At 36.7% G+C, this 18568-nt stretch overlaps 1 protein-coding gene and 1 pseudogene across 1 annotated transcript; both read right to left on the minus strand.

Annotated features, from left to right (window-relative positions):
* Nucleotides 1–2721: 2721 nt before the first annotated feature.
* On the minus strand, nucleotides 2722–3054 carry LOC141483183 (ADP-ribose glycohydrolase OARD1 pseudogene; annotated as a pseudogene).
* A 10949-nt stretch (nucleotides 3055–14003) lies between these two features.
* LOC111510309 (uncharacterized) lies at nucleotides 14004–15670 on the minus strand. The gene is made up of 3 exons (XM_074177683.1): nucleotides 14932–15670; nucleotides 14525–14731; nucleotides 14004–14453 (listed from the first exon to the last, which is right to left on the minus strand). The coding sequence occupies exons 1-3, from the start codon at nucleotides 14994–14996 to the stop codon at nucleotides 14357–14359; spliced, it is 369 nt and encodes a 122-aa protein (XP_074033784.1). The 5' UTR covers nucleotides 14997–15670; the 3' UTR covers nucleotides 14004–14356.
* Between the last annotated feature and the right edge of the window lie 2898 nt (nucleotides 15671–18568).

Genomic DNA, 18568 nt, shown 5'->3' on the forward strand with positions numbered 1-18568 from the left:
TGTCCCCTATTGAATTCAGCGGCCGCTTCACGATAAGACCTCACCCCTACACCAACAATTAAAACAATTTCAATTTTTGTTTGAAGTGACAGACGTGCCATGTTGAAAATGGGAACTTCAGAAACATTAAAATATGAACTCACGAACAGAAAACAAATGGAACACAGGAACAATATCCAACACAAATACAGGAACAATAAACACAGACAGAAATAGAAACAACAGGAACAACGGTGATTCAAAAACAACAATACTGGAAACAACAAATGCAATGAAAACTGGTCTGGGGGTTAATACAACAAGATCTTTCAACAATATTGTCAGGTTGACAGTAAATATCAATGAGCAACTGTTTTCCATGGTGATTTCAGGGCACCGCATGATTCAATGAAACTGATGTAATTCAATCCCTTCAAATGATTTCAGACAACAATTCAGCAAGTAGGTAAAATAATCTAAATTCTACCTGTTCACCGAGTGCGATTTTTTCAATTAACAGTTGTTTCGGTGTTGCAATGAGTATGAAGATTAATTTTGTTTCGGATGGTAAAATGTTTCCCCAATATTTTGATAAAGGAACCCGCACATTTTTTATGAGAAATGGCTTGCCTTGAATTTTGCCGAAAATTTGATATGTTGTAGTTCTTGATGTGCTGATTGAAAGTGTCCACAGCCAAAGCTCAGAATTGTACAGTTATCGAGATGTGAACCTTTAAATATAGATTTTTTCCATTTTTTGCTGTTTTTGCTCATCAATCGAGAGCTCTCACTTCTGGTTGAGATGTAATTTGGATGTTCAGCAACCAGAATTAGTTTTACGAATAATCTTCTTCAGTCATAATAGATGCCGCCATCAATAATTTTTCATACACTGCTTCACACTATCTCGATAATCTGAGAATGTGGTACTGTGACATTTTCCTCAGATAGGCTCAAAATGGATGATAGCATCTCACAGCATCTGTATCTTTCATACCTGTGAGTACTCTCCAGATAGAATGAAGGGTATGGGCAGCGAACTATTTTGCGCCGTAGTATGTTTTACCTAAAAATGGGCTGTTCCATCGCGAGTGGCGGACAGTGTATATCACTTTGGCCAACCCCATTCAGGTGGTAGGTGCATTTTGAGCATTTCCATCAGTCCTGAGAGTTTCATCGTTCCACCTCGAATATTACGGAAGATACGGGGGGAGTGTTTTCATAAGAAGTGAGACAAATTCGGATTTTTCAGGATTGAAAGTTTTTCAGGAAAAAAGTGTATTCGTAGTAAGTTGGTAGTTCTGATCACGAATGTGAAAGAATTTTGAGCATATTTTGCCCCTTAATATGTTTTACCGTAAAAATGGAGTGTTCCATCGCGAGTGGCGAGTGTTGTTCATATAGAAGTATTTGTTTCGAAAGAATTTTTTTATTTCGTGTAATTCAATGTTTATATGAAAGAAGCTGTTTCAGGAGGACTTTCTTTCAGTTTGTGTCTGAAAGTTACTTCTTTGCATGATCTACAAATCCATGTATAGCGTTACTTATTTTCAAATTGATTACTTCCTTCCTTTCTTTGGAAGATTCTCTCATCCATTTTTTTGTATCAGATGGAGTAGTAGAAAGCCAAAAACTTTCTTTCCCAAAAATTAATCACTCCAAAAAATATAACCCCTTCAATTCATTAAGTATATCTTGACCCATACGTAGGTGAATCGGTTTTTACTCTTGTCAAAGTAGAAATAGATATTCCTCCTGAACAATTTGTAGCCGGAATACAAAAAAATAAGTAAAGCAATGTCCACATTTGAATAAACATCTTGAAGACTCCATTGCATATATTTTTTGCAAAGTATTCGTCTTCCGTATTTGCTAAGGAATCTGTGATTCTAATATTCTATAGAATCATACACCATCGTAAACTTTAAAAAAAGAATGAAGTCTTATTTAACTCATTAGCCTCTTGTCTGTTTCCGACCTTGGAATTTCTAAAATGAATATTCTAAATTAAAGTAATAACTATTTTTTTTGATATTGTTAACTCGACTTCTGTTCATATTATTTAATTATAGTTTCTCCCTGGTTAAGTTGAAAAACAGCCTTGGCTGATACTCTGCCTATTCACCATATACAGAAAGTTTTATTTTTTGTTTTTGTTATTGTTCCTGTATACCGTTTTATTTTATTTTTGTCTATTCCATTTGTTTTTTTTTTGATGAATAAAGACGTATTATTATTATTATTTTGAACGCCGCATGGATTTTTGTCAGTGGTTCCTGGAAGGTTGTAACCGTGTGCGTGATTTTTTTTTAATTGTATTTGGGCAGACGAAGCTGTGTGTGTGAGTAGGTGTTTTCAGGGGTAAAATTATCGGCCCGTTCATTGAAAATGGCACTCCCACACTCCTCATTAGAAATTTTAAGGCAGAATATTGAACCCCTTGTTGATGAACTGCTACAAATGGAGCTCACAAAAATATATTTTCAACAAGACGGAGCTTCGCCCCATAATACTGCAATTGTCACCAATTTTTGGGCTGCAAATCTTCGTATTGATTGGATAACCAACAAAGGGCCCAACCATTGACCCGCCAGGTCACCGGACTTAACGCTTATGGACTTTTACCTCTGGGGAAGGTTGAAAGATCTCATTTTTAAATTGCCAACCAACTCTAGATACGATTCGGGGGCGGCAGTGATGCAAAGTTTTGCCCCCTTCTTGAAGACGTTTCGCCCCAAAATGTCACACCAAAATCTTAATGTCGCTGGATCTGAAGATCGTTTCCAACATGCTTCTCACAATTCTCCAGTGTAGCCTGTTGAGCCCAGAAGCTAATTTCCGGATTGCCAAGTCCACAAGATTCTGTTCGAGCATCGGGTCCCTCAGTCTGGTAAGACTCCTCCAGACATCTTCGTAGGACGGTTTGTCTCGAGGATGCTTTTTAGTCAACAAGTAGAAAACGTTTCTCTGACCCTTCTTCAACTGTGGCACTCCTCCGACCTCGGGATTATGTTCTTGTAATGCTTGGAGCTGAGAGAATTTCTTGTTGAATACTACAGCGATACCCCTGGACATTTGGAGATCCTCTGCCACGCAGTGAGCTAGTGCGTAATCAACTGAAACCTTGAAAAGGTCTCGTGGCTCTTCTTGAGGTACCCCATGTACGACCTTCTATCCGTTCGAGTATAAAGACATGAACTTCATCCTCTGGTGGTCTGAGGGCGCGAACTTGATCGTGATTTCCAGCATAAGGAGTAAATTTATTAAAATGGACAACCCTAGGCTTTCCTCGAGGTGAGTTATGGATTCGGTAGACGAGGTCATTTATCTTCTTCATGAATTTGTATGGACCTTCTCACGAGTTCCGCAAATTCGGTGATAAACCACGTCGTCGCTAAGGGTTGAACAGCCAAACTAGGTCACCGGTTTCGAATCCTCCAGCACTCTTCTTGATGTCATAGGCCTTCTTCATCCTATCGCTGGCACTCCGGATGTTCAGATGGACTCGTTCATTGATGTTGTCCATTTTCTGTCGAAGCTTGCTGACATTGTCTCCCCCCGCAGTGTCTTGTTCTGGCGGCGCCCCAAATTTCAGATCGCAAGGAAGCCGCAGCTCTCGGTACTGACAGGGGTTTGGCCGGTTGATTCGTGCACTGCCAAACGATAGGCCAACAGGAACAGGTGGAGGTACTGGTCCCAGTCTCTTTGGTGGTCATGGACTACCTTGGATAAGTGGCGGTTTATAGTATTCGTTCCACCATTCCATCGGGCTGTGGATGTAAGACTGTGGTTCTGGTCTTTCGAATGTCCAACAGTTTACACATTTCTTGGAACCACTGCTTCGCTTGAACGGCATTTTTTTCCATTAAGAAGCAGTGTAAAATTAAAACACTAAATTGTTTTTGGTCCATTGTTTTGAATATAACAAAAATAGTGTCACTCTTAGTAAAATAACTCACAAACTCATGAGTAGAATATCATCAAATTTCAACAGCTTTATTTTGAAGGTTAGTACTATACTATAACAATTTTCAATTGAAGGTGATTCATTAGCAACGTCGCACTTGAAGTGACCAACGGATAATCCTTTTAACAACTCTGCAGAGGCGTACCAAAAGAATATATTCATTTATTTAAACACATAGGTAATTCCGTAAAATTGTTATAGTAGGTGGCGCTACCTGGTGTCAATGGTAAAACTGATTACATTTCTTTATTATGCCTAATAGAGTACTTCAAAATATCAGAAAAATTTACAAAATAATTATTATGTTCCTTTATTATAGAAAGAGAACTACAAAGCAGAAAAATAATTACCTATGTTATGCTTATGAAGTTTCAGAATCCATTGACTCGTCCGAAGAGGAATCTCCAGTCACACTTAAATCTATTATTATTTGGTCGAAAACAGTGTCTACCATCCCGTCCAATCCTTGATCACATGGGCTACAGCATTAGCCCAATCTTCTTTCCGTATCCGTTCCATTGCGAGTTCTAATAAACGTTGGACATCAGAAATTTTATATGTCACAATTTCACGAGCTACGTAACCCTTGAGCCCAGATTGATTCTATCGTGTTTAACTCGCAATGGTAAGGAGGAAGTCTCAAAATGGTGATGCCTTCAGCACGAGCTATTGTATCCACCACATGCTGGCGATATCTGTCACGATGCTGTTTAATGACACTCATAAGCTCGGCCTTAACCATGTCCTCGGAAAATTGAATTCCTTTTTGTCCTAACCAACTCTGCATGTCTGCTTTTCTGTTGGTCATAGTTGGCAGCTGTTCTACTAATCGGCTGTGATAAGAAGTGTTATCCATTAGTATTACCGACTCGTGAAAGAAGGGATTTAAACCATCCTTCAAAGCGTTGGGCGTCCATGTCTTCGTGATAATCCCCCGTTTTTTTTTATAAAAAAATTAGTGCACTATCGTCTAAAAAGCCACTCTCGCTACCTATATGGGCGACAATTAGTCGTTGCCCTTTACCCGTTGGTCCGCGTAACCCTGTTGATAAAACGTCCACAAATGCTTGACGATAACTAGTTACAGTGGTATCTTGCCAGATCTCAGATACTGTGTGACCGGCATTCATCTACGTTTCTTCCGGATGATAAATCTTTTTGTGAGCAGAACATATTTCTCTAATAGAGCGAAGATATCCCCGTCGCCATGAGACTATATCTTCTCTTTCTATTAAGACAGATTTACGGGATGGTTTGGCATATATGAATTTTTAATCTTCTTTTATTATTTTCCTCAACTTCTCTTTGCTCATTTTTTGGAATGATGTCATTATCCATTACCTTGTCCTAATGGATTCGAGGGTTGGCGCTTTATTCTCAAAAAAGAAAGAATGAATGGTATAGCGTACAAAATTTTTCTGATATTCGTCCAATTCAATTTTTTTTCTACCACGACAATGTACTTTTGGAGCTTGCACAATCCCAGTCACCTTTTTTTCACGTACAGTGCGTTCAATTGTCGACACGGATATTCCTGTTCAAAATGAACATTGTGCTACAGCTTCCACTGTACGGAGTGTATTTTTTAAATTTTTGAACACTCTACAGACAATCTGTTTTTCTTCTAACGACATAAACTTCCGCTTTCTTTGTACATTACTTGGACCTGCTACGGCATCCATCATAATACTATAAAAATAATAAAATTCAATCATATTATTCAGCTAATTGTCAGTTGTTTACTTACCTCGAAAACTATTTTAAAGTTGAAATATTTTGAAAAACAGTTTATTGTGAGATTTTCACTGGAACAGATTAACAAATCCGCAACACTTGTTTCGCTGCACAGTAGCTTTTTCAAGCGTGTTCACTAAAAACTGAATTCTATATACATTGTGATTCATATATACTTTTTGAAATATTACTATCTACCTAGAAAATAATAATATTCTAGGGACTAATTAATGACCCTTATACCTGAGTTTAACAATCATATATACCTGAGTTTAATGACTAGGTCAACTAATTTATCTAACAATAAAGTGTGAATGTGATGAAAATCTATGATAATGTATTTTGAAAAACACGTATCGGCCAACTCTATCTTATATTTTGAAGTTAATAATAACAGTCTATTTAATAAATATAATGAAATATATTTGATAAATATAAAACAAAGTCACCTTCACAAGAAACAGAACACACTACGCCTATGCAGATAAGGACGCTTGATAATGAAGAAACCGAATGACTAGTTATGGCATTTTAAGGACGCAAATATAATAGACCTGCGAAGTGTTGATCAGTTTACCGATGTTTCAAAATATTTAACGAACTGGTTCACCTATTCGCTCGTACATCTTATCGTGGTTGACACCCACTATTAAAGAAATGATGCAGATGAGAAATAGAGCCTTGATCAAATTCAAGCATACCAGACTAGAAACTGACTTTACTTTTCATAAGGACATACGTAATTATACAACCACAGCTGTACGACGCGAAAAAAGAGCTTATCTAAATTTTGTACTCCACAATAAAAATGCCAAAGCCAAATGGAATACCCTTAAATCTCTGGATATCATGAGGAACGATAAAAAATCTGAACTTCCATATAACCTAAATAATCCCACATTATTGAATTCTCATTTTCTCAGTTTTCACGTGATAGACAAAGACACCGTAAGGAAACACCTGAATGCTATCACTATTAATGCTACAAGATCGGATCTAATATCTGTACGAGTGTTGCATTATGTAGAAACTAAACTTATTGACCATATTACTTATATTATTAATTTATCCATTTCTACTTGTACCTTCCCTGCGGCTTGGAAGCGAGCTAACGTGATTCCCATACCAAAGCGTATAAGTCCCACTGAATTCGGTCACCTCAGGCCAATAAGCATACTCCCGATTCTATCTAAGGTGTTTGAGCTAATCTTGAAAGATCAAATATGTCATTTTGTTGAAACAAATAATATTATAGCTTCGGTTCAATCTGGTTTCCGAAAATCTCATAGCACCACTACAGCTTACTTATATCACTGATGACATTCTCACTTCAATTGATAAAGGCCAACTAGTTTACCTGATTCTACTGGACTATAGTAAGGCGTTCGATACTATTGATCGTAATGTTTTGTGTGATAAACTTCTATACTACGTTTTTTCTCAGGAAGCTTGTGGGCTTATTCGTAACTATTTATCGGAACGATGTCAGTCGGTAGTAGTAGGTTCATTAAAGTCAGATGCCCAAATAGTGAATTACGGAGTGCCTCAAGGATCAATCTTGGGACCTATTCTTTTTTCCATCTATATCTCGGATTTTCATGAGTGTCTGAAGTTTTGTACTATCCACCACTATGCCGATGATACTCAATTATACTTAGACTTTACGAGCAATTCAATCCTTTCAGCAACTTCTCAAATTGAAGAAGACTCAACATCTCTATACAATATCTCAACCGCACATATTCTCACACTTAACCCTTCGAAATCAGTAGCTATGCTTCTCGGAACGAAATCAAAACGTGAACAGCTAACACAAAATTTTCAAATCAGGTTAGCAGGTATGCCGTTAACCTTTGTAAGTGGAATCAAAAACCTAGGTATTTGGTTTGATGTTGACCTAAGATTTAACAAGCATGTCAGCTATCTCTGTCAGAGCTCGTTCAATATTCTGAGACAGCTGTATCCTAGTCGTGATTTGCTATCTACTAAAATGAAACTTGAGTTGTGCTAATCGCTGGTGATATCTAAATTATCATATTACGACAGTATTTATGATTTATTCAAAATTCCTGTTTACGTTTTTCTCATAGAATACGTAAATTTGAACTATAAGTATGAAATTTAAAGAAACAGGATGGCTCAAATTAGATAACTGTCGAAAACTCCATTTACTTACCTTGACACACAAAGTTATAACGTCTGGCAAACCTACGTATCTCCTCAATAAACTTACTATGTTCAAAAATCTCAATGGGGTGAACACAAGGAAAAAAAATATGCTAGTTATTCCCAAACACTCAACTGCACTGTACCAACGTTCTTTTTCATATTCTGCACCTATAGTCCGTTCATAATTTGTCGATAGCACAAAATGAGGGCCCAAGTCATAAAACGGTCGTAAAACTCGTAAAATCATAGGCGGAGGTTCCTGAGGTTTTTATTCATTGAATATAAAGCTTCAGTTTATATTCGAAACTTGCCTTGAAAGGTTGAAGTTGTTACGAACGAAAATAATTTTTGGTTTAGTACATTTTTTAATCGCATTTAATTTACGGCTCGTTGGTGTTTCGGCGTCTACGGCAGTAATTAACGTCTCTAATATTTATTTTGCGAACTTTGTGCAGTGCGTGAGTAACTTTTTTTCATATTCCTACAAGCATATACGTACCTTTCGTTCCTGCTTGTTTTGTTTGATTGCTTGCGATGGCTTCGAAATCATCATCAACATCATCAAGTTTTACACCGGTACTGTTGCGTACAGTCAGTAAGTCTGTCTATTCACCAAGAGAGAAGACTATTGTTTTGAACGTTCACGATGCTCTGTTTTCTCAGAATCCCACAAACACTGTTCAGAACATAATCAAGAGTTGTGCCAACATGACGGGCGTAGGGGAGTCAACAATATATAGGTTCCTATCAGAAAGAAAAAAAAAGGTATAGCTAACACCAAATACAAACGAATACTTAAAGAGGGGGAGAAAACCTATTGAAATTGATGAATTTGCCAAAAATGGTATTCGAAAGAAAATTCACGAATTTTTTTACAAAAAAGAAATACCCAACTTAAACAAAATTTTACAAGAAGTTAGAGACGACCCGGATTTGCCTCATGTCGGACGAACCAAATTGTGGCAAGTTTTAAAAGAATTAAATTTCCGGTGGGAGAAATCAGACCGAAAATCACTTTTGATTGACCGGGAAGAGATAATATGTTGGAGAAGAAAGTATCTAAGATCTATACGAAAATTTCGGGCTGAAGGAAGGCCAATTTACTATCAGGACGAAACGTGGGTAAACGCAGGTCATACTCTCACAAAAATTTGGACAGATAAAAATATATCAAGCTCCAGGCAAGCCTTTATGGAAGGTTGGTCTACTGGTATTTCCCCACCCTCTGGTAAAGGCAGTAGATTAATAGTTTCTCACATTGGCAGTGAAAAAGGATTTGCTAAGCATGGTTTGTTGGAATTTGAATCCAGAAGCACAAAAGTATATCACGAGGAGATGACAGCTGATGTTTTCGAAGAGTATTTTGAGCAGATGATTGAACATATACCACCAAACTCAATTATAGTATTAGATAATGCACCTTATCATTCACGACTAGTTGAAAGACTTCCAACGACTGCGTGGAAGAAACAGGATATCATTGACTGGCTGCGGAATAAGTCCCTGCCTTACGTAGATGGAATGGTTAAAGCAGAACTTTTAAAAATTGCCCGGCAACACAAATCTAAGTTCAAAAAATACGTAGTTGACAAAATGGCGGAAAGACGAAACATCACAGTCCTTAGACTTCCATCCTACCACTGCGAATTAAATCCAATTGAACTCATTTGGGCACAAATGAAAAGCTATGTGGCTAGAAAAAATACGTCATATAAAATACAAGCTGTACGTGAATTGTTATATGAGTCTTTACAACATATTACAGAACAAAATTGGCGAGATGCAGTAAGACATGCAATAGAAAAAGAACAAAAAATGTGGGATCTTGACAATATAATTGATGCGACTGTAGAGACACAACCGCTAATTATTAACCTGCAAGACGACTCGGATTCCGAAGATGATCCTGTTTATTTTGAATTTGAATAGTTTTGTAAGTAATCGTAGTTTATATCATTTAAAAATAGGTATTAATTAAATAAATGTATCTTTTACAAATTGCAAGTAACTTATTATTTTTGAATGAAATAAAGAAATTTTTTTAAAATAAAAATACAGTTTACAGTACCTACAATTTAAGAATATAAATATATTTATTTATTTAAAGTAACTAATGTTTTAATCATATACTCTACGACACTGGTCACTCATTTCCACTCAAAATACCTACATAATCGGATTAAAAGTTTTATAGCTGTATTGTATTTCTTCAGATACAAGGTGGGTTAGTCGAAAACATCTTAAAACTGCCAGAAGAAATTGAAAATCTTACTTCAGTCACTATAGAGTTGCTTTTAAGACGGACCTGTATATGATTATTGTTTACGCTAGGGTTATAAATGAATGTTAATAAGTGTTTACTAAGGTGAAAATATTTTACAAGAATTTAGGCACATATTTATATTTATATTTAGAATTAAATTATTACTTTTTTCATATTTAAATTATTATTTAAAAATTTAATTTTTATTTGATTTGTACTTTTATATTTTATACTCACACGAGTATAAATTGTTCTGGAAATGAGTATTTTTGATTTTATATACGCTAATACTCAAATTTTACTTTTATATTTTTCCATGATTCACTTATATTTTTATAGTCTTCTATGATTCACCTATATTTTTCTTTTTTTTTTCGCTAGGTTAAGATGAAAAGCAGCCTAGGCTGATACTTCACCCTTTCATTGACCCTTAATTATTGTTCTAAATTTTTGTATTTAATTTTTAATATTATGTCGATGAATAAAGACGATTATTATTTTTATTATTATTATACGCAGAAGCTATCTTGTTATTGGGGGGGCAAATTTAATGGAATCATCTTACTTTTCAATTATTTACAATGGCGATGCCTAGACAATAAAAATGACCCCGTTAAGAATTTAGTTCTAACATTTAACATTGTTGCCCTTAGCTATCAGTTCAATTTGTATATGAGTTCCCTTCAATTGAGAATTGTTATACTATAGCTGGGAAAGCGGTGAATGCAATTAAAGCAGTAGCGCCATCTATGTGTTAGTCCCGGGACTTTTCAGCCCAGGCAGTAGTTTACCTTCAATGTTTGGACTGAACTTTGTATTTCAAATGTATCCTCATTTGCGTTCCTGATATCTCACCTGTCAACAGTGAAAGGGATATCTCGAATATTTCTGTCGTTCCCGCGTGAATAACGAATATCCCAGAAGTCGCAACTCGATGTCTCTGGAAGGAAACGTAATCAAAAAGTTGTTGGTTTATCGAAATCTCTTCTCCCGTTTGGCATCTCGGCAATCTCATTGCTGTCGTCCACATTCTCCCGGTTGTTGCGTTCTTATTAAAATCAATCTCGTCAAGAAATTTCTGACAGAGGCGGTATGAGCCGTCGAATAAGCAATCTTGTCTTTTGCTATTACCGCAAATGAACAGTGACGTAGAGGAAACGATTGAAAGAAGTAAGAGATTTCTTGGGCTACTTCACTATTTATAATCCAGAAGTAATCATTTTGCAATTGAAAAAAAGCGGAACTGCCTTTTTCCGTGATCAGGATTCTATAATTTGCTTTTTTTTCTCACGTGGATATACTGTCTACTGATTTTTTAGGACAAGACACAAGCACTACAGAAAAACCCTTCAGGCGCTCTAAGAGCGGTGCCTGTGCGAAAGTAGCGATTACTGAGGGTGTTGAAGACCCCATCCTGGTATACCATGAAACCCCTCAGTTTCCAACACTTCAGCTCACTCGACCTGAAGAAAGCGAACGTCAGGCACTTTGATAAATCAAGGTCTTCAATGTTATTGAAGAAGACCCCATACATTGGCTTATTCTTGTGTTACCGCAGAAGTGAGGTGTCTCTGCGGCTTTTATATGAGCTTTCTGCTGAACGGGTTCTTACTCGGTGACAGAGTTGTGGTCACCTCATTCAGTGTCGGAAACTAAACCGACTTCATCAGCTGCTCGGGCAGCTGGCCTAAAGAGAAGTGCTCCAACTCCTGCTCTCTCATAGTCACGGACCATGCAGAGAAGGGGATCCGAGCTCCTGACGACTTTACAGGCTGTATCCAGTACCATTCTGTCATGTAGACACTCCAAACTCAAAAGTCCACGGCCTCCCTGTTGTCTTGGTAAGTACAACCGTGGAACGGACGATTTGGGATGCAAACTCCTATAGAGATGCATCATTTTTCGGGTCTTTACGTCGAGTTGATACAGCCTCTCCCGAGTCCACTTCACTACTCCAAACGAGTAGAGTAAGATTGGAAAGGCAACCATATTTGTTGCAGCAACTTTGATCTTCTCCGACAGTTCCGATGACCAGATCTGTCAAAGTTTGTGCTGATACTTACGGCGGAGAGAGTCCTTCACTGCTGTTACCTCTTGTGAGTGGCGTTGTTCCACCCCAAGGTAAGTGTACGTCTCTCCTGCATCCAAATGGCGTAGGATGCTTCCATCTACCAGCTGCACATCCTCTCTGTAATCCCCACATCGCCCCTTTTTTGAGATGGACCATTGCATACTTGTCTATCCCAAATTTCATACCAATAGCATGCGTGTACTCTTCCACCACCCTCAAGGACTGATGGAGATCCTTCTCTCCAGAGCCATGAAGTTTAAGATCATCCATAACTGTGGCACCCCGGTTTCATCTCACTATTTTGTCGGGTACCGCAAGGCATCTGAGCAAATGCAAGATGAGCTCATGCGACATTCCATCAAATGCCTTACGGTAATCGATCCAGGCCATAGAGAGGTTGCACTTATATTGTATCGAGTCCTGCGTTACACATCTATCGATGAGCAGGTTCTCTTTACATCCAGCGACTCCTCTCTTCGACCCTCTCTGCTCATATATCCGTTCGAACACTCGGTCAACTGCGGTGAGTATTCGTGTGTATAAGATGCTTGTAAACAACTTATAACACGAATTCAAGCATGTTATCGGTCTGTAATTCTTAGGAATCGACAAATCTCCGCTTTTGGGAATAAGAACGGTCCGCCACTCGACAAACGAATCCGGAATCGGCTGCTCTCCGTCCAGCCATGAGTTGAAAACTTTGGCCAGATGGCGGTGGGTGCTTGGTAGTTTTTTCCATCAATTTGTGTTCAGCCCATCTGGGCCTGGAGCAGCAAAGTTCTTGGAACCCACAAGGACTCTTCGAACGTCATCCGGGGTTATCGGGTTGCGCAGTTCATTGAGCTCAGGCTGTCGAAGCTCTCTGTTGAAAGCTTCGAACTGCGCTATGGCTTGAGTGTCTAAAATAAGTGGCTGCGGGTGTTCATAGATATCCTTCCAGAAGGATTCCACCTGATCAGTGATCGGCGGATATCCACAACACGTGGAGGCTCTTGGAATAAGCGAGAAGATTTCTCGCGGAACCTAAGGTTTTCCGCGATACTTCTCGCTCGCCTCTCTAGTGACTTCTTAGCAGCCACTAGCATTCGTATGCTATCAAGGCAGTGCTGTTTGGTGGTCAACAGCACGCCTTGAGTTAAAGTGTGATGGATACGTCGTAGTTTGGCGGCTATTCGCCGCCAAGGCCTGTTTGCCGCCCTGCAACCCATCATACATTGAATACGAGACGCGTGTTTTCTCACCGACACGATCTTAGCCTCCATCTTGTGTACACGCCGTTCAATCTTCCGAATCGCAAGGCCGGGGTTTCGTCCTTCCGATTCGGAAAGCGACGCTATACACGGCGGTGTTGATTTGCCAGATGTCAGCCTCTTCTGTTAGAACATTATGAACCTCCGCATTCAAACAAGCCAGTTCTTGTGGCTTATTATTATTATTACTTTTATTATTATATTATTGTGCCTCCCAGGTACTTAATATGGTCTGTTTTCAAGATTTCCATACTTCTACCGTGGTTATTTTTATTAATTTATTATAGTTGGGTAGTCGATCTTCGTAACTTGCAAAGGATAGACATTTTGTTTTATCAAAATTGATTGTGAGGGGCCAAACCAGTTTTTCGATACATTAATATGTTTTTTAACTTATATGTTCAAATTTTACCAATTATATCTGTATATATTATCGCCGTATTGTCTGCAAAACTGTATCTTCAAAATTCCTTCAAGATATCTTCAAGAGTAGGAGAGTAGGCTGTTGTTGATAAATAATGAAAATAATGTAGGGCCAATCACAGTACCTCATGGTATATCATAAGTGTATATGATGGAATTGGCCGATACTTGATGAAAATCCATAACTGACGTATTCTAAAAACACTTTATTGTGTGATTTTCACTAGACAGTTTTACAAAAACGCAACACGTGTTTCGCCATACAATGGCTTCCTCGGGCGTATCTTAATAACTAATTCTACACATCAAATTTCACCTTAGTTTCAAAATCCCACAGGAAACATTGGAACCAATTCAGTTTTCCTTTGATATTTTTTTAGCACTAAGAGTACAAAATTCCGTGAGCATAAAAGATCATTATTTGATTATTAGCACAATACCAGGAGCAGAAATAGTTATAAAAATGAGCCTGAATCATGTCACACCACCTGGATTTGATCTTACCTCTTTAGTGGAGGGCCATCAATAGACTTGTCAACTCCAAAAAAATTGTTTTCTGAAGCTGTATCTGTTGAATCCGTAGATGAGTCATCCTTTCTGAAAAAAGTTAATTTATGTTACGAAAAAAATATTGTTAGAAAATGATAACTGTTGTATGATTACTATACCTTGAAGTTGGAGGAATATACTCTTGATTAAAAGACAAAGGACGGGCACCTTTTTTCAGGAATATTTTTCCACTGGGTTTCACTTCAAACGCTTCTCCCTCAAAATGAACGGAACAAATTCTTGCATACTTTAGAGTATTTTCGGGGCATTGCTTCAATCCCAAATTCTCAAACCAAACTGCTCTTTCATTGGCATCAGTTGGAAATCTGAAAATTTTTACTCTTTATTCATTAATACGTGTAGATAGAAATTGTTAGAATTTGTATATTTGAAATGTTTTCATCTGAAAACATTGCATTTCACTGCGTGCCATGCAAAATGAATTTCGGTTTCATTTTGAAGTACCTATCTATAGCAATTCGAAACTCATTGTGACGCCTATAAGCAAAAACCTGCATTCACTCACCTGTGTAAGGTCACTTTTTGGTTAGAACATTGGGATTGCTTGCAAACCCAACAGTAAAGCACCATTATTACTTTCTATCTATTATTTAACTATATATAAACCAAACACAGTAACAAATTCACTATTTTCAATAAATATCACAAACCAAACTATGTCAACACGAAGTGGCGGGAAACAGTAAACACTCGAGGATAACATAGACAAACAGAACAAGGCAGCAGTGTTGCCAATGGGAATTGTACAAAATGCATACCAACCTGTCGCCGATGTAATTATTCTATTCAATCAACTGTTTCTCTTTCCCTCTCTCTCTCTCTCACTAAATATATCAATATAAAGAGAGATATCCAAAACCCTTGCAGAATATCGAAAGTCCTTACAAATTCCTTGCATATCTTCATTATTGCATTTTAGTTTCTGAATAATCGGATTACTTGCAAATGCAGTAATTACTGGCAAATTGGCATCACTGCAAGGCAGGTAGTAGGCTTCTAAACGACAAATTCGACAGTGTTGCCACGAGTTCACTTGTAACGAACTGTGCCGATTTATATGGTAATGACAAATATTTTCGAAGTGAATGTGGCACTAGTTTAGGTTCTGAAAAGTTTGATGTCTATTTTAACCTCATGATAGAGGTCATAACTTGCTGTTGAATGTAATTTGTTAGTTTTGACGTTCCGCACAGCATTGGTGATATTAAAGAATTATCACGGATTCAATATGGCAACGTCCATATCCACATCGTGATCTTAGAATGTTCCCATTCACCGGCTTCATTTAATGAGGTAAATAACTGAGTCCATTTATTTTTCTACGTCCATGATTTCATCAGAGCCTATAGCATTACTACTGATTTTATTAAAGTGCTTATTCACTTCATACGAGTTTACATTATGAAAAATAAACTCTGGTTCATATTTAGGATTGTAATATGTTTCGCATACAGCTATTTGACAGGCGGTTTTTTTAAATATTGGTATATTAACGAAATGTTCATTCAGATCATTCAAATTTTTCAAAAACGGCGGAATAGCCGGAGTTTTATTGTCTCGAAGTACTTCAAGAGATTTAAGAGTATTCCATGTTGCCTTAGAATTCTTCTGTCTAAGTACATAATTGAGATATACAGTTTTTTCACGGCGGATAGCACTAGATACATAATTACGCAATTCTTTATAGTATTCCCATGATATTGGTGTTCTCTTCTGTTCTTTTCTGACAAGCAAAATTTATAAATCACTAGATACAAACAAAAAATCGTTATGCATTTTCTTGGATGTTGCAAAGGCATTTGACACAGTGTCTCATAATAGGATGTTGGAAACTTTACAGGATTTAGGTTTCAGGGGCAGTGTTTATAATTTGATGGTAAGCTATTTAGCTGGAAGAAAGCAAAAAGTCAAAATAAATGATAAATTAAGTGAAGAAAATTTAATAACATATGGTGTGCCGCAAGGTACGGTTCTAGGGCCTACTCTGTTCACCATTTATATTAATCATTTACATACCTTGAATACTGAAGGTTCCATTATTAGTTTTGCAGATGACACGGCTGTTTTTTATCAGAGTGAGTCATGGGCTGACCTACAACAAAAAATTAATCAAGATTTTATTCACATTATAGACTGGTTTGATTATAATTTATTAACTGTTAATTACTCAAAAACGTGCTTTGTTCCATTTAGTTGTTATGAAAATGGTTTACCAGATTTTAATGTTGTACAGTTACATGTCAACAATAAAATAATAGAAATAAATATATATAAAATATTTAGGTATAACAATTGACGATACTATGAAATGGAATATACATATACAAAATGTAATTAAAACATTAAGGCCTATGCTATATAAAATAAAATTTCTGAACCGATACTTAGACTTACCTGTGATAAAGATTGTATATTACTCTCTGGTTGAATCTAGGCTAAAATACGGAATATTGGGATGGGGTGGAGCCGCAAACTGTCATTTGTCCAAACTTGAGACTCTACAAAAAAGATTCCTAAAAATAATATTTAAAAGAGACATGTTGTATCCTACAAACCTTCTTTATCAAGAGGCTAAAATATTTGATATTAGTCAGTTGTACTACATACAGTTAGTGTATTTTCAATATAAACATAAACGTCACGATTATATAGACCACGTACATAACACTAGAAATAAAGTAAAAATATTGATCAAAACAGAACTGACACTCAAAACAATTGGTCATCGAAGTCATTTGCATTCAGCTAGTCGAGCCTATAATATACTTTCGGAGTCCATTCGACAGGCAGAACATTTTAAAAAATTTAAAAAATTAATTAAAAAATTCGTTTTGGACGAACGACATCAAATTAATTTATTACTAAGAGCCTGACGTCCTAGTAACATAGTATGTTGTTTTTTTTTTGTATTGGCAAATCCTGTTGTTTGCAATGGTTTGTAGTTCTTTTTGTTTATTATTATTTTTATTAACTTCTACATACAAAAGTTTTATTTACTGTCTAGATTATTTCTTCTATATTTCTTTTTTGTTTGTTGCTATAGTTTATTTCATAAAATACGTATATTTTTTAATCGAAAATTTTGGCAGTTTCATCGCATACAAGCTTTGCTTTCGCGATGTTCTGTGTTGGTGTTTATTTGTATTATTATTTGTTTATTCTTATTATTATTAAATGCTTTGTGTTTCAGTTCAAGCATTAGTTTTATATTGTACGTTATCCAGGGTTTGGGCGGCTTGGTAGCTCTAATTGTGCGATTAGGAATATGAGAATTGAAAATTTGTATTAAGTTATCATTTAAGAAGGAAAGCATAAATACTACCCCAATTTACTTGAAATAAATCTTCTTTAAAGGAGTTTACTTCGAAATGAGATAAATTCGATTTTTACGGGGTTCGAGGACAAACTCTTCAAGGAATATATGTTATTCATATCTGAATTTGTGAGATCCGTATCGGTGAGTTCCTTAATTTTTCCCAAGATATTCCCAGCTTCAGAAATACCAAAGATGAAACCCTATTTTTTTTCTGACTTCTTTCCAGAATTTCAATTTAATTTTTCAGATATTCACTTTCTGATTCCAAGTACGAAACTCTATTTTTCAGGCCCTCCAATTTCAGAATTACCCGGGATTCACTGGCTACAATTACGCTTCTCAATTATCGTCTATTGTTTGGTATTTCTTCGTGTATTTGTAAAAATGATAATTAATTTCAATTCGTTAATCGTTCGAGTGGAACAGTAACACAATGAATATAAATGCATCAAAATTGGCGTTGTTTACAAATGTACGAGCTGCTCGTATTATAAAATACATTCCCCGTCCCTGGTCTTCATATTTACATTAAGCCTGTTCTGTGAGATTGAGTTTTGAAACAAAGCGAATTTTAATATTCGCCGCTCTCTATGCATAAAGAATCCTTCATATCGAATACCTGTGCTTTACAAGACGTCGCTCAAAATGAAATCTTCATTTCTTCGGATATGATACCAACCTCCGAACTCATTTTGTCCCGTAATAGTCTGGGTTACAAAATCCTTTTTTGGAACTTCTGTCCAAGGGCACCGAAACATTATGATCCAGGGCTCATTCGATTAGGAATGACCTTTAGAATAAATGAAAATTCATAAAAAAAAAATTT

The sequence above is a fragment of the Leptinotarsa decemlineata genome, unplaced genomic scaffold (assembly GCF_025532065.1).
Source record: "Leptinotarsa decemlineata unplaced genomic scaffold, Ldec_3_MD MMD2_tig00003192_RagTag_RagTag, whole genome shotgun sequence".
In the NCBI taxonomy this organism is placed as follows: domain Eukaryota; kingdom Metazoa; phylum Arthropoda; class Insecta; order Coleoptera; family Chrysomelidae; genus Leptinotarsa; species Leptinotarsa decemlineata.